We start from the raw sequence: 24,973 nt of genomic DNA, 5'->3' as shown, positions 1-24,973 counted from the left end.
TCCATAGACTCTGTTGAGAGCTAACCCTACCTTTGAGCTCTGCCATTCGGTTCTCCTTCTCCTCTCTCTTGGCCACTGCCTGCATGGGAGTTTTGCCATCAAGTATATCCATTTTGATCATGCCAAGGTTAGTCAGGAGCAGCAATGGATCAATCCCCTGACCACTGCTTTTAATATTCTCCAGTACCTTAAGACACTTGTATGACTTGAGTTCACTTATATTCTCTTCCAAGAAAAGGTTGTAGAGGCTCAAGTCATTGTACCCTTCAGACTTGAGATGCAGAACATCGAAAGTAGGCAGGATTTCATAGACTTTGAGAACATCCGTCTTCTGGCGGCATGGAACAAACAGTGTGTAGATAACCACGGGGGTCAGCAGAACGTATACCACGAGGTTAATGAAACTGAGCAACTGGAAGATGCCAACAGCAATGAGTTTGCACTGGAACTGATCAGGGACAGTGCTGTCATTTTTCAGGATCCCTGATTTGATGCTGCAGACAAATTCATCTGAGAGTGAGGACAGGCTAAAGTAATAACCCAGGTAGATACATGCTAGCAATATGATGGTGAGTGTTACCAGCCGGCAGCTGATGTACTGGGTGATTAAATTATTGGAGTTTTTCTTTGTCTTCAAGTATTGCTGTACAATTGGGTACTTGAAGTGGCTTTCAGATATCTCCCATAAACTAAAAAGAGAAGGAAACAAAAATAATTTAGACCATTACAAAATCCATCAAATATTAAAGACATTAACAAGTCCAACAATATCTGAAATTTCAACCTGAAATTTTCAAACACCTATACTATACTCTTCTACCTATAACTTCATTGGAATACTAGGGAATAAAATCAGGTTTATATATATGTAAAAAAGAAAAGCAATAATAAAATACATTTCTCTTTATAATTTAAAGTAATTAAGTCAGGCATGGTCATGAATGCCTGTAATCTCAGCACTTGGGAGGCTGAGACAGGAAGATCACTGTGAGTTTGAGGCCAGCCTGGGCTACATAGAAGAGTTAAGCCCAGCCTAAAATGCCTACTGAGACCCTGTCTCAAAAGAAGAAAGAAAGAAAGGAAGGAAGGAAGGAAGGAAGGAAGGAAGGAAGGAAGGAAGAAAGAAAGAAAGAAAGAAAGAAAGAAAGAAAGAAAGAAAGTAAATAAGTTAATATTTAGAAACTCTTAGAACAATGCCTAACTCCTAGTGTTAAATGTTTGTTAAATAAATACATCAATTCCTAAATACAAACTTTTGCTTGTTTTCTACTACAATTTTCCACAGAAGTATGCAGCATGAGATAAAGAAATTTTCAGCCCAAATGGGAGACATACGCCTTCTCAGGTGGAGTGCAGGGGACACTCATGGGTTTGGGCAAGGCTAGGGGCTTCACTCACATAGTGAAGGTTCCAGTTCTTTCTCTTATGGCTACTAGAAAGTTTTATGTAGAGAAAAAGGGAAGGGGGAGGTAAATAAATATAGCTAATAATGTTCTAGTGTTAGATGAAATAATGTATTCAAGTAACTTGACACAGCCTGGGAAATACTAAGTACTTAAAAATGATAGTAATTAACATTATTATTGTCAATAACAAGAACCAGAGGAAGAATGTGAAAAGGCATGGTACTAACTACTCATTCCCTGCTCAATTTGCATCCTTTCTCTAAGCCTGGAAATCCTGTGCTTTTCTGTTAATGGAGACATCAAAAAGCAAACAGCTTAACCTGTCATCCCTGTAAGAACTGCATTTCAAAAGATGAGGCGGTGAAACCTCACGTAACAAGAAAGATGTCTTAATAGAAGGACAGGTGCTGCGGGGGAGAAGGATGGGGTGAGTTTGGGGAAGATTAGACGTTCTTGGCTCCTACAGACTGTCATCAGGTGGATGATGTCCTCCCTCTCCCTTCTACTAGCGATAAAAACTTTAGTACGCGACTGGCAGAAGGCAGAGGACTTGAACTATAAAACTGTCCAGATAGCTGCGGGGATAAGTTACCTTTGTGCTGCACTCTCATTAACACCTGGAACCGCGGAGGCACTGTCTCTCAGGTCAAGGTCGCAGGCACTCTTTGCAGCCTTGATTGCGCGGTTATAAACTTTGTCAAGTTCTTCCATGATAAACTTCAAGTCTGAGCAAATATGAGGAGCAGCTGCTAAACGCCAGAATAGGGATGGCAGGTACAGGAGGATGGCAAATAGTAACAGGATGTAGGGGAAAAACTGGAAAAGAGAGCAATCATAATGTTAATAGGCCTCTTCCCCACACTGCAGTAACCTAACCCTGCTGAGGTCATTTCTTGTCATTTTGAGACAAATGTACGTGCCCATGTCACTTGTAGAAAGTGGGCTCATTACTCAAAAACTGCTCTTTATGCCCAGGTAACTAAGTGAACTCTGGCTACTGCCTTTTGAAATCCAATATACATTAATTTGAAGTAATTGATAACTAACCACATGGTGACACAGTATTTCCTTCCTAATCAAAGAAAACATAAAGATCATTCCTACGACCTGTAGAACAATCTCTGAACAAAATTCTCATTAAGAAACAAGTATATGTCACAATGGCCTCCGTTTTTTGTTGTTTTTTTTTTTTAATCGTGGTTTTTAAGAGGCAACTAAAGCTGAAAGCTCTGATTATTTTTTTCCTCTCTTGAATCGGAAGAAATGCCAAAGAGACACCTAACTACCCTAAATAAATTAGAAAATATTTTGGCTTCAGTGATTCACTAATCATCCCAATAAGACAGCTGGAATAAGCACACAAAATTCACAGAATGTGAAAGGACTGTTAGTGCTGAACAGACCTCAGAGTTGAAGAATCTGAAGGCCAGGGAAGCAACCACAAGGGGCAGCAGAGTCATGAAAAGGGCACTGGAACTGGTGCACACATGAAGCAGACCAGAAAGGATGTGGAAGTCAAGGGGAGTGAAGGTTAACTTGGAAGGGGTCCAGTGGGTGGGTGGACCCGTTCTGGATGCTGAGGAAGACCCTCCAGCTACTGCCGGCCCTGAGCTCCATGTAAGCTCAGCTCTGCAGCTATGAAATGGTCATGAAGACGAAATCAGATCCTTTATGAATAATGCTTAGTATTAACCTGGCACTAAAAACATACTAGGTGAAACCAACAAAAGGGCTTCCTAGATGGGCACATTACCATTAGCATTCACAACAGCAAGGCCTGTGTGGATGATTCCATTCTGCAAAAGGGAAGAGGAAGCTCAGAGCAGCTTCGACTCCCAGGTCTCAAAGGTGGGAGTATCAGAATATGACACTGATCTCTGACCCCAGCACAGTGCCTTTTCCATCCCAATATACTCTGCATTGCTCCACATCTCTGTTAGGCTTCTCCTTTACCTCTGGATCGACCTATCTCCAGAGCTCCTTGGAGTGATAACTAGAAGAGACGTGACGGCCTCGAGTTGACATAAAACTCTCACCCAAAACATCTCTGGCAGTAGGCAGCAGAGCCCACACTATGGCTCTCACTACACTGAAGACCACTCCCATGAAACCGGCCCTCATCTGGCTCCATTGCTGTGAGCACCTGGCATACGTATCTAGACTGAGAAACTGACTCCGACACTGTAAGCTAAACTCTAGACTTGTATCTGAATTTCACTAGTTTTTCCACTGCTCTCTTCCTTATGTTCCAGGACCCAGTCTGAGGACCTATTGCAGTTACTTGTCCTATGTCTCCTTGGTCCCCTAGTTCTGAGAAAACTCCCGTCTTTCCTTGCTTGCACTTCAAGTTGCAAAGTTCACAGGTGTACTATGCAAGATGCACTTTGTCAGGTATGAACAAATCTGACTTATGAATGTGCTCCCAGAATGGAACTCATTTGTAAACTGGGGAGCTTCTGAAAAAGTTACTGAAATATTTTTTTTTCCTCTCATTGAGTTTATTGGTACATTTTAGGTATATACTATAGTTACATTCATCATTGGGATCTTGTACCTTTACATGACAGGGCTTGGTTTTCATTTTTTAAAAAACAACTTTAGGGCTGGGGATTTAGCTCAGTGGTCCTACTGCCTGCTGTGCAAGTGCAAGGTCCTGAGTTTGATCCCCAGTACCAAACAACAACAACAACAACAAACCCTCAACTTTGCATGGGGTCCCACATTAACACATTACAGAGGAGCCACTAAGGTCTAATCTTAATCTTGAAGTAGTGATGCATAAACAATATTCTACAGTACCTGCAAGTTATATTGGTGACAGCACCACTATGGATTGTTGGCATACACAATTATTTTAATGTTAAAATATGAAAAATGAAAAAATGGAAATAAAGTATTTGTAAATAGGGAAGGGAGGAGAGGGTGAAGGGAGGGCGGGGATATGGGGAAAATATGAGAACCAAGCCCTGTCATGTAAAGGTACAAGATCCCAATGATGAATATAACTGTACTGTACACCTAAAATGTACCAATAACTCAATGAGAGAGAGAAAAAACAAAGTGAATGAAAAAGCTTTCATCTACTTTGTATCCCAGTTCACAGACTCCTGACACTATTAAGATCCACATTAGGAATTCCTGCCCTAGAAGAAAGAGAATAATAAATAAAAAAGACCCTGAAACTCTGCCAAGCTCTCTCTCATCAATACAGCTTTACTTTGGGGCCCTGGCATGGGATGGCACTTCACAAAATCATTAGCCCAATTTGCAGAGAGCTGATAAGCACAGTGACGCATGCAGCAAGCTGTGAATAGCTGAAATTTGGCTATATAATTCATAGCGTGGCACAGGAAGAAGCCAGGTTCTTCAGTTCCTGCCCACTCTGACAGTTGTCCTTTATGTAAAAGTGGAGCTGCTTGGAGCTTGTACTGCTTGCATGACCAAGAGAGCCAGTCAGTTCCTCCGGAAACCAGGGCTGAAATTATTTCTAACTTGGACTTGTGAAATATGGTTATAATCACTTTTATTTCAAAGCTATTTGAATAAAAACATTTTACCTCAAACTGTTCCCCTAAATTAAAAAGTGACTGCTCGTAGTCTGTGACAAGTTTTCTAACGTGTCCAAGTGATGCAATAATTAGTATCAATAAATAATTCAGCACAGCTCATTGTAATTACAAAAAAATTTAAATCTACTAGGTTTTTTTTTTAATGTTACAAAAATGCCACTGTAACTATTTGGTTATTATGATACTTTTTAAGAACTAAATTTACAGAAATACCAATGCATTATACATATTTTAAAACTAAAAAAGCAAAATAGCTACAATTATAGCTCCTAAACTCATCACTGTAGTATATTTCATTCTCACTTTTTTATTTGGTTTGAGCAAATACATATCTTTTGCATTTTGCTTTCTCAATCTAGTATTATTTCACATTAGATGTTTCCCATTACTGTGTGGCATTTACTCTAAAACCCACAATGCAATCTTATCAAATATCCTAAATATTCTCTAACAATTCGATATCAAGTTATCTCTGAAGTCTCACAGTATAATGAATATTTCAATGACTATCTCTCAAATACGTATTGATGTCCCTTTATCCCAGGAATTCTTTCAACTATTAGGTACTGAGTGTAGTTTTCCCCTCAAATACCCTCATACCTTGGTGGTGTATCAATTGAATGCCCCATTTCTTGGTTAACTCAGTTAAGCCCCCCCCACCCCTCACCAAAACTAAGAAGACCACTTTCAGTAATAAAATCAATTCAACAGAAATACGAGTCCCAAAAGCATTTAATGACAATTCGAATACTTGTTTGGGTCAAATAAGAAACACAGGTCCGCTGCAGCACTCTAAGTGTACCTGCTGGACAACACTGGCTTCGCCCCTGAGCTCCATCCAGGCCATGTTAAGCCTGAGACGCTCAGCCTCTGTCAGGGCCACGGCTGCAGCACGCTGTACCATGTCCCCATCAGCTCCAAGCTCTTACATGGTGAGACTTTTCAAAGCAATGTGGAGCCAAATAATTTTTTCTAATCACAATTTTTGGCCTATTTATTTGCCTTCCAGAAGGAGCTGTAGTGAGAACACAGAACCTCTGTGTAGAAGGAGACTAGAAGGTGATCCAGTACAACCCCCTTCACGGTTAAGTTCCTTCTTCCTCATCTAAGGAAGAGAATCATCCATGCGGCTCCCTGCAATGTCTGTGATTTTGTTTTATAGAATTAAATGCAGGTGGGTAAATTATTTTTATTTATTTTGGTACTGGGAATTGAACTCAGGGCTTCCTTGCTGGCAGGTGCTGTGCTGCTGAGCTAGATTCCTGGCCCCAGCAGGTGGGTAAGTTTATTCTTGGGCACATGCTTAGTAACAGGCAGCAGGTTGAACGCATGGCCCCCACAAACTAAGTACATAACCCTCACCAGGATCACAGAGGCCTAATAATTAATCAAAATATGGATGTAATGGCCATAGAATATGAAAGTGTTGAGCACAGAGAAAATAGAATCACTCACCGAAGAGGAGATTCACAAAGGCTGTAAGCAAGAAGTAACATCTGAACTGTGTCCCAAAGTGCAAGAAGGTAATAAAAATAAAAACAAACAAAACAAAGTCACACAAGGTTGTGCTGTAATCCTAGCATTCTGGGAGGGTGAGGCAGGAGTCACAAGTCCAAACTCAGCCTCAGGGTCTAAGAGACCTTGTCTCAAAATTAAAAAATAAAAAGGTAGAGCCGGGGATTTAGCTCAGTGGTTCCACTGCCTACCTCACAAGCACAAGGACCCGAGTTCGATCCCCAGTACCAAAACAAACAAACAAAAAACACAATGGGCTGGGGATTTAGCTCAGTGGTTCCACCGCCTGCTTCCCAAGCACAAGGACCTGAGTTCAATCTCCAGTACCAAAAAAGAAAAAGAAAAAAAAAAAAAATTAAAAGGTGGAGATGTAGCTCAGGGAAAAGGTTGTGTTTAATTTTCAGTACTATCAAAACCAAACCAAACCAAATCTTACCATTTTGAAACTCAGATCTAATTTCATCTTCTCCATGGCCTCATGGGAAACCACCTTCCTCCACTTCAAAGTCTTTTTGTCCTTTTCTATCTGTGAATTCTCACCAATGTGTGGTATCTGAGTGAGTGAAGAAGCCCATGAGGGAGGAAGGAGAAAGAACCATGGCTGGAAGGGGGCATTGGACTGAACAGTATCCTCTACAAATTCATGTCCACCTGGAACTCCAGAAAATGCTATCATTAAGATGAGGTCATGTAAATTAGGACTGGCCGTAATCAGTGACTATATCCTTGTTAGGCTATGCAAAGACAGAGACACAGGGGAGAAGTCATGCGAAGAAAAGGAGACTGGAGAGGCAAGTTTATAATCCAGGAGCACCTGGGCTTGCCAGCAACCACCAGAAACCAGGAGAGAGACATGGAACGTACTCATCCCTGTAGAAGGCACCAGTCTGTGAACACCTTCATTTGGGACTTCTGGCCTCCAGAACAACGAAAGAATAAATTCCTGCTGTGGTCACCTGGCACCATTTATGGCAATTTGTTACAACAGCTTTGGGAAACTCGGACTCAATTACGAAGGGCCCAAATCCCCACACTACACATTAGGAGGCCACTGGTGGAAGACGACCACTCCATCAATAGAGAGGAAACACGGGGGCCGAAGCAAGGCAGGAGGTCAGTGTGGCAGAAAGGCCAGGAGCGATGGCAGGGAGGAATAGAGCAGCAGTAGCAGAGAAGAAGGGGGACAGATTGGAGAGCTCTAGAGAGGACACATTTCAGATGGGAAAGGGGGAGACGGGACGGTGACTGTGTAGAAGCAGGCTGGACCTTGCTGTGAGTAGCAGTAGATTTTAGGCTGTGCTCTGCCTTGTGTAGCCCCATTTTACACAAGAGTGGCTTGCTCCATTTTGAGTGTGACTCCTGAGGCAGAATGACATGGTGACTTGTGTGCAAACAAAGAACGACCCAACTGCATAATCACAAGACATAATATAATAAATTAATCTTATTATAAAAAGTTGCCATCTATAAATGTATCAAGTTAAATCAAGGACATACAGACATATGATGTATCAGAAAAAAATAGGCTGCTAAGCTTATCAGACACAGCAGTCCAACAAATAATTCAACAACAAATACTTGTGATCGGTGACCTGAGTACTATAGATATTATATTAGAATAAAAGAATCTGTGACTGCTAACTCATTGATTACCCAGGCTAATGCAATGGGTGTAGCTTGTGAATCTACTCTCGCTCAGTAACTTCTGACACTGTGAATGGAAACATGCCTGCCCTATGTCATTGCCACAGTTCCCTCATGACAGTAATGCTGAACTTCTAGCTGACGCAAGGGTGAGTGTGGTGACAGAACAGTTACGAACACATGAGAAGGATCATATTCAGAATAGAGGGGAGGGAGGGAGGAGGCAGATCTGAGAAAGAAATATTGAACATGAGATACCTGTGCTCAAGAATATTCAGGCGGAGATGTGTAGTAGATAACCAGAAACAGCAGAGTGTGGCTTGCCTTATGACGCAGGATTTGATACTATACAAGTGGCTGAAGCCAACAGCACAGCTGAGATGGTCCAAGGACAACACTTAGGGGTCAGACAGAAAGTGAATCTTAGAAGAGATGTTGTTATAATGTAGATCTAAAATGTCCCCCAAATGTCTCGTGTTGAGAGGTGACTGGGGTGCTACACTCATCGGTAAACGGATCCACTGACAAGTTCACAGCAAAATGTACCACCAGGAGGCGGGACCCCAGAGGAGGTGTGCCTTTGGAGCTATGTCTCTTCTCTCTGGCTCTTTCCTTGTCTCTGCTTCCTGACTGTCATGAGTTGAGCAGCTTTCCTCTGCTATACCCCTCTGCCATGCTGTTTCTGCCCTGAAGAATGCATGGACTGAATCCTCTGAAACCATGAGCCAAAATAAACCTCTCCTCCTTTAAATTGTAGGTGTTGGGTATTTTGTCCCTGCAACTTCAAAGTAAGTAAGAAACTTGGAAAAGAATAGTCAAAAAGTAGGAAGTAGGTAATCTGGGAACATCAGGTTGGGAAAGTGAAATTAAGAGGCATGAAAGGATATCTCTTCTGGCTCTACACTGTTCAAATAACCCACTCAAAGATAATGCTAGATATGGGAAGTGAGAAGAATGAAGTCACCCCAAAGAGGTAATGTATTCCCCAGGCACTTTCAGAAGGCAAATAACAAAGACAGTATATCTTCTATTCTGCCCTGAGAGGAAGACATCTAAGGTATGGTGCTTTGTGCTGGTTGCTAAGTAACACTGTGGGGGGTGACACATAGAGAGCAACTTTAAGAAAAAACAGCGAGCAGAGAATCGGTATAAATAGGAAGAAAAGGACTCCTGCCAAGAGAATTAAAACCAAGATACAAGGAAACAAGGAATTGCCTTCCCTCAGGTCTGCATGAAGACAGAGTTTAAGGCAGGTAGTTCCCTCTCAGTGGAGTTTGTGATCATCGCAGAGGATAAATATTAGAGGCTTTGTAAACTACAGTTCCTGCTGCAGCTATTCAAATCTGCCATTACAGTGTGAAAGCAGTAACAGAGAATGTGTAAATAAACGGGCAAAGTTGTCTTCCAACAAAACTTTACGGAAACGGGCTAGATTTGGTCTGAGCCTGTGTTTCAGTTTTGTCATTCCTGGCTGTGGATTCTTGCTTCTCAAAGAGTAGTCCACAGAGTAGCAACTTCATTTTTGATCTGGGAGCTTGTAAGTATGGTAAATTCCTGACTTAGGAACATTCCAGTTATGAACTTTCACAGATACGAACGCACCCTGCCTTACAAACATCCATAGACAAATAAATCACAGAAGCAGCTCACGTGTCTGCCAGACACTGCCACAGTTGTGCTGCTGTGCTCTTACTCCGCAGTGCGATCACGTACAGTAGTACAGCGCTCAATCAGAGCCCAGGATGTCTGGAAGCAAGAGGAAAAGCAGTGGTGACGTGGAGCGGACTGCTAGGAAGCACAAAGCAACAAACACTGTATATTTGTATCAGAGGTGTGTAAGACTCACTTTGTTGGACTTATGAACAAACCCAACTTAGGAACATTCTCCTGCAACAATACCTGCTTGTAAATCAAAGACTTACTGTATCGCAGAACTGTGGGACTCCTTCAGGCCCAGTGAAATGGAGTCAATACGTCCACAAGATGCCCAGGTGCTCTGAGTGCAGTTTGAAAATACAGGCATCTATCAGTGGTGCCCACAGTAGACTCCAAGCATCAGAATCTCCTGGGAAGCTGACAAAAGCCATATTCTTGGCCTTGACATATGAGAAGTTCCAACCTAATGATCTGGATGAAGCCCAGGATCCTGTATTTTCACAAGGCTCCTCAGGCAAAAAATCTCCTGGGAAGCTGACAAAAGCCATATTCTTGGCCTTGACATATGAGAAGTTCCAACCTAATGATCTGGATGAAGCCCAGGATCCTGTATTTTCACAAGGCTCCTCAGGCAATGCTAAAGTATAAAACCCTCAGATTTGGCAGGCTCAGGGAAACACCTCCAATTTCTGTGAATCTACTTATGAGAAGTAAAGATTTTCTCCCTTGTCATTATTTTTGTTGTTCTTACTAGTTTTGTTTTCCAGTTTTCTATTCCAGAGAGAAATCTTCGAAACAAAGCAGTTGCCTACATTCTGGATTTGAACCAAGTGAGATAATGGCCAAGCAGTCCTGGAGCGCCACCTGCTGGTCACTCTGAATGAACCCACATCTCCAGCAAAGAAAGACCTGGCTAGATCTATGGGAGGCCATCAGTGTGGCGCAGGGGCAGAAAAATGGAGGAGGAAGAGAAAAGGAGATATGGAAGAAGTAGATGAGGAGTAATGACAATCCTGATTATACCAGTGTGTGAACTGTCTGCAATGACACTGAAGCATTACGCTGGGTAATGTCTTTGGGAGAATTTGAGTCTCCTGGTTTTAATCACAGTTGAATCCAGAATTGTTTATATAAACCCTAATCCCTCATCATTATTCAGAATGCCCCTGGAGATCAAAGCCTGGTTCTGTCACCTCATTTCTCTCCTCCCTCCTACTTACTTGTTCTGAGCGCCCATTTGAGGCCATGCCTTGTTCCAGAATTATGTGATGAACAAGACATGGGCACAGTCTCCACATGCATGGAAGTTAGATCTGGGAATAATCTATGCAGGGTAGGTGCGGTGGTGCACGCCTGTAATCCCAACACTCTGGGAAGTTGAGGCAGAGGGATTCCAAGTTCAAATCCAGCCCAGGTAACTTAGGAACTTAGTGAGTTCCTATCTCAAAATTAAAGAATAAAAAAAGGGCTGGGCGTGTAGCTCAGTGTAAAGGCCTTTGGGTTGATCTGTGGTGCCATGAAAGAAAAAAAAATTAAACTGCATAATTACAGTAGCACAAGATCTAGGACTATACAACCTGGCAATACAGCAGATCAGAGTGGGCACAGCAGACACACTGCCTGGCTAACACTCATCCTTCAGACCTAATGTCCCTTAGCAGGACCCTGGCCTCCTGCTCAAACAACATCCTGCTGCCTTATTCCTAAAGAAGTTTCCTATCCACCTGATGGGCCCTTGAGGTGCTGTGACTCAGAAACAACCCTCACCCCTGAGGCTGAGAGGAAGTTTCTAGGTGGAAGTGACATTTTAGCTGAGACGGAGGAATAATGCATTAAGCATTTGCAAGATGAAGGGAAGGGGCCAGGGAAGGCTCTCAAGCAGAGGGAAGGTATGCCTGAGAGGGCCCACAGATACCACAGTAGGGGTCTTATTAGCCAGAATATTTTTTTTAAAGTACTATACAAATTTCATAGGAATACTGTAGAGTTTTAGCTAGGAAGTAACATGAGGTTGTGATAAGAAGACTGCTTGTGATTATGTAGAAATGGGCAGAAGAAAAGGAGACTGGGAACAGGCGAGCAGAGCTATTTGAAGACTCTGTAGGAGTCCAGGGAAAGAGACAACATAAAGGATGGAAGAAGTGGAAGGACTTGAAGCCATTCAAGAAAGTAGAACTCGTCGAACACGGTAGCACTCGTAGATAATCCCAGCACTCTGAGAAGCTGCAGGCCTGCACGTTCGAGCTCAGCCTGAGCAACTCAGCAAACCCTGTCTCAACACAAATAACAAGGGGGACAGGTCCTGGGATGTAGTTCAGGGTGAAGGCTCCGGATTCAGTCCTCAGTACTGCGGTGGAGCAGGGAGGGCAGAGCTGTGTGTGGGGTGGACAAGTTTACATGCAAAGGCTTAATCCTCAGGGTGGTTGTACTGGGAGGTGCTGTGGGCCTGTGAGAGGGGGCCTGGTGCGGTCCTTACATCACTGGTGTGTGTGGGGGTGACTGGAAGGATGACAGCAAGGGGTGAGGGTCTACCTGGTGTCAAGAACACTTAAGTAGCGATCACTAGGAACTGAGCCTCTCGGTTAATAGTGGGCTCCCCTCCTGGCCTCTCTGTCTCTAGAAAGACCCGCTATGGGCTCAACAGTTATGACTTTCAGGCACAGCTAAGTCCAGACTTCTGAAGCTACATAAGTTAAACCTGTACCTTTTCACATGTGAAAAACATCTGAAATCTGACAGAGGCTTTGCGTTCTTCTGTCACATGCATATGGGACCTTGGAAAAAACATTTACTGCTCTGGCCTTCAGGGTCACCTCTGTGAAACAAAGAGCCTGGGTAAGACCATCTTCACAGAGGGAAGACCCTTCAGCAAGGTTCACAATACCCACAGGGCAACATCTCAAGTGTCTCTAGACAGACGGATGGATGAACAGAAAGTGGTGTCAACTTATAATGGAATATTATTCAGCCTTAGACAGGAATGAAGTCTTTATATTAAAGTATATATATCACTGAAAACAATATGCTAAGAGAAATAAAAGACTCAAAAGAACAAAGGTGTGACTACTTATAGGACGTATCTCAAGAAGGAAGATTCTTTTCTGAGACAGGGTCTCACTATGTAGTTGATACTGACCTGGAACTCACTATGTAGCCCAGGCTGGTCTTGAACTCACAGTGATCCTCCTGCCTCAGCCTCCGGAGTGCTGGGATTACAGGCGTGCGCCACCACGCCCGGCTTGGCACAGGTTTATTTTTAATCAGGATGAATCTTGATTTCCCCCTAAACCTTGGAGTTCATTTTCCAGGGCTGTCACAACCAAACCCCACAAATTAGATGGTTTAAAACAGAAAATTTTCTCTCATGGTTCTGGAGGCTCAAAGTGTAAAACCAAGGTACACTATTGGCAAAGCCTCCAGAAAGATGCTTCTTTGCCTCTTCCAGAGTCCCTTGGCTTGTGGCAGCACCGCTCCAATTTAGTCTTTGTGCTCACATGGGCATCTTCTCCTTGAGTGTCCCCACACTGCTGCTCTTGAGACACATCTGGCCATAACCTCCCACATGTACGCCGGCTAACTCAGCCGAGTGGAGTGGCTACAACAGTGACTGTGTGACCTGCAGTGTCAAAGACTATCCAGCAATCCACAAGAGAGTCTGCTAGCCCCAGGTTTAAGTATTTGATTTTACCTTTGACTACCTTTTAGTGTAACCTAATAAGACATGACATGTTGCTTTTTGTTCTTTGCCTTCTCAGAAATATCTGCTCCCCTTCTGTTCTGTTCCCCCATAGCAATCCTCCCTCAGCGGTTCACTCCCAGCCTCCACTCCCTGCTACACATCATCACTGAGGATTAAGGCTGGGACCACCAACTTCACCCTGCTCAGCTCTTAACCTATGTGCCTACTTAGTTCCGGCAGAGCCTCTGTAACCTCGGCTATCTTCCAGTCAGTCAAAGCCCCACTGCTCCCTCGTAGGACAAGCCTCTCCAGGCAGTGTCTGTGCTTCTTGAGCCCTGCATCTCCAGCCTCTTCTCTACCCCTTATTCCATCAGCTTGTGAATCTGCACAAAACACTTACATCATAAAGCCTTCCTGGATCCCACCCTTCCTTCAGCTTGCTACTCATCCCTCCATTTACCAAAAGAAAGATTTTCTGTAAAAGAAGCAATTTGGGGGGAAGAAACTGTCTACTCTCATCATCTTTGTTTCCTCACCTCCCATTCTCTCTTCGCCCACCACCATCTGGCTCCTACTTGTCTACTACTACAGTGCCTCCTGGCAGAATCACTGGGGATTTCATTAAACTTGGTTCTATTAAAGTTTGGTTCTTCTGTGATCCCAGTGGAAAATGTGACAGAGTTCACTGCTCTGAGAGAAACGCATCGCTTGGTTTCTAGAATAACCATACCCATCCTTTTCTGTCTAGCTTTCTCTTTATTTTCTTGAAGTATTCTCTGATATGTTGGTTCTGCCAGTAGCTCCTTCAGGAAGGTACCCATCGGCTGTGGCTCTCTGCTGTCAAGCACACACCCTAGCATATGGAGGAACCTCAGTGTCAGCTAAAATGAACTTTGTCCTGAAATTTTACATTTCATTATTTTTCACAGTTTCTAGGTATCTATGAAATTCTCCCTATTTCTGTAATTCTTTGAAGACAATTAATGATTCTTTAAAGTGGGTGTCTGATCTTGACCTCCACGGGTCTGTTTTTATTTCTGATTTTCCCCTTGCTTTTCATAGTATTTCTGAGTGAGAGCTGACCACCATACACAACCAGGGAATGTATTCCAAGCTCCAAGCCAGCCAGGTTAAAACTACAGCTGATAACTCACACGCAGTCCTGGACAGCTACGAATGCAGCACCAAAAGATGACTGTGTAAGTTTTAGTGACATTCTTCATGATCTGAGTGCACAGAGCTCAAGTGTGAACTATGTGCAGGTGACAAAGTAATGTGGTGTTAGGAAAGGCGCAGTGCAGTGCTGCTGATTCTGTCTTCTGTGCCCATCACACATAATAAAACCAAAAATCTTTTCAATGTTATAATAAAATTACTAAAACAAGGCAATTTTATTATTACATACATGAACTATATTATATATTTTATACTGTGTGGCCCAAGATTTTTTTTTGTTTTGTTTTTTTGGAGACAGGGTCTTGCTATGTAGTTCACACTGGCCCCAAACTCACATGATCCTCCTGCCTCAGCCTTCCAAGTGCTGGGATTATAGGTATGTGCCATCACGCCAAGTTTGCCCAAGATAATTCTTCACGAACTATAGCCAAGGCACTATAGCCATACATAGCTGACATCTTGGAAAAAGTAAGGGTCAACATAGAGTTCAAATGCCTCTAGCCAGTGTGCATGCAGAAACCTAGTGATGCCTCCTAAATTCCTTTGCTTTCTAATGAATCCAGATACCGCAAGGATGAAGATATACTACATAAGACACATCAATATCGGGGCTCTGTATCATATAAGATGTCATCTTCCTCCAGAGAGGATTCAGATAGGTTTCCAACAGGTACGCAGACTAGAGACACAGGCAGTGCCAGACTTCCTTCATTCCACTGGTACTAAACAAATTCATACCAGCACTCTGGTCCATGTGAGGATTAGTTTCATTCTGGAGCACCTCTTCTTTCCAAAGAATGGCCTTTCAGATCCAAACATAAAGCACAGAGGTACGGACTACGGTGCTTCCAACTTGGTAAGAAGTCCCAGTTTTCCATTTCAAAGTTCAGCCCTATTCATCTAGCGAGAGCTCTGCTCAGATGCTCAGCCACACTGCTATCTAAAGAAGTTAGTCTTCTACCACCAAAAAGAGAGCTTCTTAGCCCTTCATTAGAACCAGGTAACTTAAGGCACAGCCATGCACACTCTCACTAGATTCCCCCTTCCGGGACAGGGGATGGTGGGCAGGGAGCTGCTGACCTGTTCCCTGGCAATAACCAGCTAGTACTACAACTCTTCGGCCTGATCTCTCAAACTTCCCCTCTTCTTACATGTGAAACCATTGTGATAAGAATCTCTGCATTTCCTTTTTCTCAAAAAGTTTCACAATAGCTAACACCAGAAAATCCCAATTAGACATTTGTCTGTGGCTCTATCAGCACCCAGCCCAGTGACTCGTTAGTTTTCCATTTCCACAACCACGTTACAACACATAGACTTAAATTATAACAGAATGGATTGAGATTTACAAACAAAGCTGTTCAACTTCTGGAACGCAGCCTGTTCTGGGGCAGATTCTTATGACGTGTTGCCCTGGTTACTAAACCATGCAAAGCTGGTGAAGGCCTACCCAAGCCTAAGGTTGAAAATCTAAGAGAAAAGCCCAACCCAAATCAAGACAGGAGTCACTATAGGGCATCACTATGCCAAACTGAATGCAATAAACAAACAGAAGAAAATATTCCTGAGTCATAAAAATTTGAAATTGTTCTTTTAAAAAACAAAAGCATTCACTGGGATGTCCAGCTTTTGGATATCTAGTAACACATGGCTAGAGGCAACTGAACTCTATGTTGGTCCTTGCTTTTTCCAACGGGCCCTGTGTGTGGTAAAAAAATACTTGCCAGGGAGCTATGCTCAGATCCCAGCTGTGCTATGATTGAAGCTCTGCTCATTGACACATTTCCGGTATATTGAGAGGCTATTGTGGGCCAGATGCTCTGCTGCACGTTACTGACACGAAGGTATGGCACTGGCGAAAAACAAACCTGAGGATCAATGGGACAGACACCCCCAAAATTTAAAGACCCAACCCCCAAATGAGCATCTGAAATGAACAGACACTTCTCAGATGAAGATGTACAAAATGCAAATAAATATATAAAACAATGTTCAACATCACTGGTCACTTAGGAGATGCATATTAAAACAATGCTGAGATTTCATCTCACTCCAAAAAGAATAGCCATTATCAAGAAATCAACCAATAAATGCTGGAGGGGCTGTGGGGGAAAAAGGAACCCTTCTCCACTGTAGCAGGAGTGTGGACTGGTGTAACCACTGTGGAAATCAGTATGGAGATTCTTCAAAAAACTAAAACTAGAGGTTCTGTTTGACGTCACTATTCCCCTTCTTGGTATCCTCCTAAAAGAATTAAAAGCACTTTACCACAGTGATATATGCACATCCAAGTTTATAGTGGCACAATTTGTATTAGCTAAATTCTTGGAAACAGCCCAAATGCTCATCAAATGACACATGGATAAAGAAGATGTAGGTTTTTATACAATGGAGTAGTACTCTGCCATAAAGAAGGATGGGCTTGAGACTTTTAAAGCTAAATGGATGGACCTTGAGACCATACTTTTGTTGTTGTTGTTGTTATTTGAGACAGGGTCTCACTATGTAGTTGAGACTGACCTGGAACTCTCTATGTAGCCCAGGCTGGTCTCCAACTCACATTGATCCTCCTGCCTCAGCCTTCCAAGTGCTGGGATTACAGGCGTGCGCCACCACACCTGGCTAAGACCATACCCTTAAGTGGAATAAACCAGACACACTGCCTTAAATACTGCATTGTTTCTCAGGTGTGAGAAACTAAAAGTAGAAATGAGGACGAAAATGTGTAATAGATGTTGGGAAATGAGAAGGAAATGTTCAAATGGGAAGGGGAACAGGAACTGGGGGGAGGGAGGAAGGAAGGAAGAAGAAAAAAAGTAAAACTAGAAGGAAACAATGGAAACAAAGCGTTTGCATACAGGAACGGGAGTGGGGCTTGAGAGGAAGGGGGGAATGGGAAAAGAGGAGGCAAGATGTATCATGTACAGGTGCAAATTCCCTATGACGACTGTTATCATTATGTATATCTAAAATGTTCCAATAAATGTTTTGCTAGAAAAAAAAGCAGAGGTGGAAACACACAAGGTGCTTCCGTTACAGAGTAAAATCCAAAGAGCACCTGTTCCAGATTTGCTACACGAAGGTGCCAAAGTAGTGTCTGAGGTTCTTTTTGACTTGAAAGTGCTATGGGTTTATAATCTGAGGAACAGCCACACCCAACTCTGACTACGGTGGGCCACTGCCTGCCCGTGTGACTGGTGTGACTGTGTATGGCCAGGCACAGCTTCCTCATTTACAAGCAAACAGGACAGACTGGAAAGTGTCCCCTCACCTTATGCAGCCACAGTGGTAGGTTTCCAGACTCGCTCTGCAGGGAGCCCTTCTGCTGCACAGCAGCCCAGCAATAAGAATCCACAAAGGCAGCCTGGCGCCAGGAGAAAGAACTCGGGGAGAAGCAGCTTATCTGGGTACCTGAAAAGCAAAGCAGATGGTTCCAAGTGGATGAAAACACAGGGGCTTCTCTTCATGTCGCCCACCTGTTTAAATGCCATCTAAGTCAAGAAGCGACGGGACAGGAGGTAGGAACAAACAGTGAAGATGGAACCAAGAACACAGACCCATGGTTATAGTGAACAGGAGGGGAGGGGAATGGAGAAAAATAAGAACAAGATGGATTATGTACAGGTGCAAATTTCCAATGATGAATGTCATTATATTGTATACCTTAAATGCACCGATAAAATTAATTAAAAACAAAACTACTGAGTGCCAGAGAGGGATTTTGTCCAGCACTGGTTGTAACAATGCCTTGGGATTACCTGGTGGACAACTGAGAGAGTGTAATCATCATAAAGAGCAGAAAAAGAACCAGAGCTCCAAAGTATGAGGCAAGCATGGGCAGAACTGGTCCAGTGTAAGGGAAAGAATGACAGATTAGGGGTCTTTTGGGAGCATGGGCCATAAAGAGGAGAGTTGGTGCAGGAAATCAGACCTTTTAGCACAAAGAAACAAAAAACACACAGCCTGAGGAAAAGAAGATTGAAATAAAAATATAATCAATCACCAGGTGGCAAATCAGTCACTTTCTATCTCCTCCAAGGGAAAAGGAAATGTTGTTACCTAACACGGCAGCAGAAATGATTTACCCTGGAAGGGTAAATGCTTGAGGCCTCCTGACAAAGGGTGGGGACCATGAAACCTGGGTCCCAGTGAAAGCTGGGTCCCATTCAGGATTTTACTGTGACTACCCTCTTCTGGAAAGGAACTGTGGGACTCGGGATTCTTTGTAGCAAAAATGAACACTACATCACCCTGCAAATACTGCTGTTCCGTAGGTCAGGCCAAACCTGGAAGTCTCACTGTTTCTGATTCACATGGCTGCCACAGGAAATCAGACAACAGGATCTTGGGGCCCATGGGAGAGCTGTGTCTCCCTTGCTGTCTGCAGGCACAGGGGCTGGTGCTCAGCCTCTGCTGGCAGTCTCTGGCCCAGACCACTTCCTGTCCTTCACTGAGTACTTATAGGGCTCGTGTATCCCAGGCAGAGGTACCAGCTGCTGGGACCCACCCGGGCATGCTCTGTCACATCCTACACACCATGGGAAGTCCTCAGTGCCTGGGTTCCACCATGATTGTATTTAAGCCTGACTCAATAGTGACTCATAGTTGGCAAGTTGCTAAACATTACAAGTACCTGGATTTCCAAAATGGGGAAGACATTAACACCTACGTTACAGATTTGTTGTGGTGACAAGAAAAAAAAAAATCACCTCTAGTTGCAACAGCACTTGTATAATGCCTGGTCACCACTGGTTGCTCATTAAGTATCTCATTTTCCTAGGTGAAATACTGAGCAGATTGCACTGCTTTGAAGACTGGGATGTGTTCACTATTCTCCCTTTCCACCCCATGATAGGGAGAGTTCTGTCAACCACACATGTTGTAAATGAGAGTTCACAATGAGTAAGATATTGCATGACCTCTCTGACTCTCATACTCTCCTATCCCATTAAACTTTGGATCCTCCATTTTACAAAACAGAGTGGTCAGAATAGCACAAGCCTCAGGGCTAACCTCACACTGTTCGTGCATCATGTAACTTTGTCAAAACTTCCTATGTTGACATCCACCAATGGAACAGCCATTTACACGAGGATGAGCAGCCACTGGATTACAAATGCACGGTTCTACTTTTTGCTAAGTTGCCTGCTTGAAAATATCTGTCTAACTACTTACTCGTAAAAATCAGTGCCATTAGGATTTCATGAGAGCCTGCCTGTCTGAGAACACTCTTTAGGTAATGTCCTCAGAGTGTACGTACCCAACATTTATCAACATTCTTTCTGTAGGAAACCGTGTTTCATTCAACTCCTATCTGGGGATCTCAGGGACACTTCCCAGGGTAGAACCTCTTGGAGAACAAAAATAAAATTAGCTAAATATTTTATATTAAAGCTTCCTCCCAAAAGAGGAGGGAGGAAAATATCATTGAAATTAGACAGAGATTTGACAGCATGTTCAGCTCCTAAGATTATATTCTTTATCAGGAATAGAGAGTCAGAAGAAAAGATTCTGGGCAACCAATATTCACTGGTTACGAATCAACCCTTTCAATCATCACCTTAGTTATGCCTCACAGCCAATTAGGATGAGTAAGCCTATCTTCCTTTTATCCTAGAGGAAACCAAACCTCAGAGCAGACTAACAATCCTCTCTGCCTGCCTCTCAGCACTCCTCTCTGGGGCAGTCCCTCTGGCATGGCTACACTGGAAGACACCCTGGGACTAGGGCTTTGTTGGAATAGGAATGGGTTGGTCTCAAGGGGTGGTTTCCTGGAAATAGTCAGGGACAACCCAGGAAAAGAAATAGATCAAGCCCCAGTATCAGGCATTTTCAGCCCAGGAATGGAAGTAAGTTAAGGAAGTCAGGAGCCAGGCAGGAGCAAGAAGGAGAGAAAGAAAAAGCAGACTTGTGGCTGGGCACAGTGGGAATGAGCAGATACTGCAGAAAGCAAGGCTGGCTCACACAAGAAGCACCAGGAAAGAGCAGCACTGATCTCCTGGCAACCTAATTCTGAGTTCCGTGCCCAAGTTCATTAAAAAATGGCATCCAAAGCTACAAAATCAGTACGATCTACACGTAACAGGTCACACTGTGGATCTTACCCAGAGCACCTAATGCTACTTGGTGGGCAGGCTGCCAACATGGAGGTTACCTGGTGTGGGCAGAGGCTGGATCCATGGAAGGGAAAGCCAGTTAGAAAAAACTATCACAATAGGAATGTGACATTTGAAAGCCAAGAAATAAATCTTTGCAGTAACCCCAGACCAATCACATGTCCATGGAGGACATGTGTTTGGTCTTAAGTTTTGCATCGTAAGAAGGTATGGGAGAAACTGGACACGGTCCCAAGACAAACATGAGAAACAAATGCTGCAAAAACTGGACCTACTGGATGCGGGGGCCAGTGTAAGAAAAATGTGAAAGGAACAGACCGTTTGAGGCCAAGGGGGAAACCATGACAGATGCCTTCAAATAAAGTGTTAGAACAAAACTACTGTGCACTGGGTTTTTATACAACACAGAGTCCTTATTTGCATGAAACAATATAGAAGTCCACTCAGACAAGGGAATGCAACTTTAGCCTGGAGGGGGAAAATTCAGATAAGTCTTTATAACTTTTTTTTAATGTTGTTTAAAAAAAGATCCTATTATATTAAGTAACATTGAGTGTTTACTTCCTGGCAAGTTATTTAACCTCTCTAAACCTCACTTTTCTCACTGACAAAACCTTGTAAAATTTCTATAAGCGTTAATGGAAATATTGCCATGATGCCAATACCCAGTAAGACCTCAATAAATGGTAGCTAAGACTTTTTTATTTTTATGTGTCAGGCACTACGGTACAAGTATATCGGGTTCTTTTGTCACATCTTTTTGTCACATTTCTCATTTACTTACTAGTTTTATCTTCTTATTTAATTTTATCTTACTTTTATTTTCTAAAACTCTGGGGGGGGGGAATGTATCACAAAAGCAGGCCTTGAATGACTTCAAACAGAGATTTTAAAAGACCCGATCCTGAAACTAGATTCTATTTCATTAAATCCTTTCACACCATCTCTTCCCTCAGCGATATCTTCTAAAAGCTAGAATTGTAGCTCTTGAAACAAAAATTCTTTTGTGTAGAAAAAGGCCTTGAGAATCTAAATTTGGTACTGAATCAGAGTAGTGACCACAACAAAATGAAAAGCACTTACAAGAACTGTCACCATTATGCAGACAACTTGTCACGAGATTCTATGCAAATACAAGGACGTTCTAAATAGACCACCATGAATTCCACGTGATAGATGCACAAACTGAAGTGGCAAATGCTCTTTTTTCAAGTAATCTCAAAACAGAAAAGGGACTTCCAAGCTTTTCTTCAGAGTGGGATATTTACTATCACAAGGCCATCATTCCTGCAGCATACAAGTGACAGCCAAGGAGTCCCTTTCTGAGGGATCCATTCTTCCCATTTCCACATGAGGTAACAAAGTACTGCCTTTCTCCCTAAAGGCACTCAGACTTCTACAGTGTTGAGCTCAACTCCAAAACGTTTACTGGGTCCCTACTATATAGAGTATTGTGTGTGAGGCAGAAGGGTCAAAGATAAACAGGGCATGATCTCTGTCCTCCAAGCACTGACAATCCAATGAAAGAGGCTATGAATGCAAATCACTAATGATAACAGACCTAAAAAGATAGAGTAATGGCTGAACCATTGAGGCCCATGTTCTTATTCCAAAGGGATACAAGGAGGGAACCTAGCCTGGGAAAACAGCACAAGAAAATATCTTGAGTCTTTAGAGTTGTTAGTCTGTTTAGAATACTGTGCCTGGAGCAGAGTCCAGCTGACAACAAGGACACCATGGGATCACAAGCTGGAATGCTGCCTTGATTCAGAGAGCAGCAAAGAAGGGCACCGGGTGGAGGGGTAAGCATGCCTTGTATTTTAGCATCTTCCGTGCAATAATCCATGTCCTGATGACTAGCTGGGGTGCAGTGTTAAGCTGGGGTGAGCCTGGCTATGACTTAACAGAATAGGCACCCTCCCTGGTAGGCATTCAAGGAACAGGGAAAACGATCCCATGGCAGCAGAGCTACAGGCCTAGTGCAAATTAGCAGCCTCCAAGCTCAGATACAAGCTCAGTGGCTCAGTCCACTGCTTCTTGCACACATAACAACAAAAGAGCCAACAAAACAGCGGTAGTCAAGAATACAGGCTTTGGAATGAGAATGCACTCCTGTTCTGCTGTGTGGGCTCAGGCACATTACTTGACCATTATGGGTCCCATTCTTCTGTAAAGTGTTGTAATGAGCAGGGGCGTGCTTAGTAGTTAATCTGTGTTGAGTCTTCTCATGTTCCAGGCATTGTCCTGATGATGCATCACACATGTTAATCCATTCAGCGCTACCCACTGTGAGATAGGTTCTACTTTGACCTCAGTGAATACTCCAGGGCATTACACCCAATCTGTTATGTACCAGGATTCCCAGGCAGTCTGTCTCCAAGAGTCACATCTTAACTACTGCATATTCTACAGTGTCTCCTAACTGGAAAGATATAAATGTTTTGAAGAACTGTGGCTATGGAAAATGTCATGCCTAATGGACCTAGCACATAGAGGTGTCAAATCATGGTTAATATTGGTCCAAAGGAAGCCGGAAGGCATCAGGAGTGGCTGCCTAAAGCGCAGAGCTCTGGCAATGTTTTCCCTGGGGACACCCTTCACCTGCTCCCCTCCAGAGTCCTGGGCAGGACCTCCAGTGCTGCCAGCTTCTCATAGGACCTCGGCAGATGGGGTCTCCTGCTCTGCCAGGTAACAAGGGCCAACTGCTGGGGCCTAAGTGAGAAAAAAGTCACACTACATTAGGACCACTTCTGTCAGGCACTACTTTATTCTTCCCGTACTGACTGAGTTCCCAAAGCAATCATGAAGCTAGCTTCAGGGCGCACTCACTGGAGACAGCTCAGGTTCCTCCCAAATCAACTGCAGTGTCCTAATGATAACAGAGGCACAGGAATGCCTGAGGAGCCCTGCGGCTCTCTGGGGGACCCTGTTCAGCGGGGAATAGGAGGTGAGAGCCGCCTCTTATTCGTGGGTCATCAGAGGCCGATCCGATCTTGAATGTCTGTGAAGGAAATCTTTAAGAAGTTAGAGCACACGGCCCAAGTCTGGTTTCTGATCAAAGGCTCTTTATTGGCTCAGCAAAACGATTATATACTGTTATCCCAGGGGGAAGGTTCAGCAAGCTTATTGGACAGTTCAAACAAATCCTCTACCAATCACATGAGTCACTCAAGCATTTACCCATACAGCAATCAGTATTTTACCAAATGTGGGGAGGGGTAAGTGGGAAGGCGTACATCAACAGTTAACCCTATGCAATCTTTAACTTAACAATCTCTAGGGGCAAGCAGGACAAGGAAATATCACCGGCCTCCTGCTCCAGATCCCGTGACCCTATGGTTAGCACAAAGGGCTATTTTTTTTTCTGTAAGATTCCCTGTTTGCCCAGGGGCTAGACCTGCCAAAAGTCAAGTATGTAGTCTAGTGGGATTTTTCCACCGAGGCAAAGGCTAAGGTTGAGGGCAGCCATCTTGTGCAGGCCCAAGCAGTCTCTCACAGTTCCCCCTTCTCTGTATAAAATTAAGCAAGATTGGGGTGGAGGGCTCATGTCTTAGGCTACTTGATGTGCCTCCGGACCTGGACGTGATGCATAGGTGTTCCAGCGAGTCACGCTGCCCCCAGGTACCGGCATCAAGCTAATCCCATCTGTTCAAATTCTACAAAGCTTAGGGGTTGGAACCCATGGTCACCAGAGGGCTGGCTATCTTCAGGGTCCTGAGAGGAGAGCTGCTGGTAGTGCACTTGTACGGAGTGTTTGGTGGCCTCATCAACCTGGTTCTTAACAAAACTCGTGAGGCGGCGGAATGCCCATGGGCCAAAGGAAATCAACAGCATAAAGCCAATAAAGGGTCCTAAAAGGCTGGGTAACAGGGTGGACAGCCAGGGGGAGGTAGAAAACCAATTTTGATACCAAGATTCGTCCTTTTCCCGTTGCCTCTGCCTTTGTTCGAGGCTTTCCTCAACCCTTCTAATGCTATCATCCACCAGGCCCAGTTTATCTTTAAAAAAGCAACATTCTTCTTTCAAGGCTGCACAAACTCCCCCCTCCCGCAAAAAGGCGAGGTCTAGACCTCAGCGGTTCTGTAAAACAACTTCGGCAAGGGAAGCAACAGTTTTCTTAAGGTGTTTTAGGCCCTGCTTAAGCTCTCTAATATCTGCATCGACAGCACGTTGTAGTTGGTTAAAGTTTTCGGTGGAGCGAACAAGGGAGTA

At 43.6% G+C, this 24,973-nt stretch overlaps 1 protein-coding gene across 2 annotated transcripts in view; it reads right to left on the bottom strand.

Moving 5' to 3' along the window:
• Nucleotides 1-24,973, bottom strand: part of Panx1 (pannexin 1) — a 58,082-nt gene that overhangs the window by 14,633 nt on the left and 18,476 nt on the right. For both annotated transcript variants that reach the window (XM_033764290.1, XM_010633668.2), the window contains exons 2-4: nt 17,917-18,056; nt 1,999-2,222; nt 31-689 (exon numbers count right to left, since the gene is read on the bottom strand). In XM_033764290.1, coding sequence (XP_033620181.1) covers nt 31-689; nt 1,999-2,222; nt 17,917-18,056 — 1,023 coding nt within the window. The remainder of the gene's footprint in view (nt 1-30; nt 690-1,998; nt 2,223-17,916; nt 18,057-24,973) is intronic.

The sequence above is a fragment of the Fukomys damarensis genome, unplaced genomic scaffold (assembly GCF_012274545.1).
Source record: "Fukomys damarensis isolate Sample0158 unplaced genomic scaffold, DMR_v1.0_HiC HiC_scaffold_16, whole genome shotgun sequence".
Taxonomy (NCBI): Eukaryota; Metazoa; Chordata; class Mammalia; order Rodentia; family Bathyergidae; genus Fukomys; species Fukomys damarensis.
Note: the sequence above shows the minus strand (reverse complement) of the source record. Positions and strands in the feature narration are given on the sequence as shown.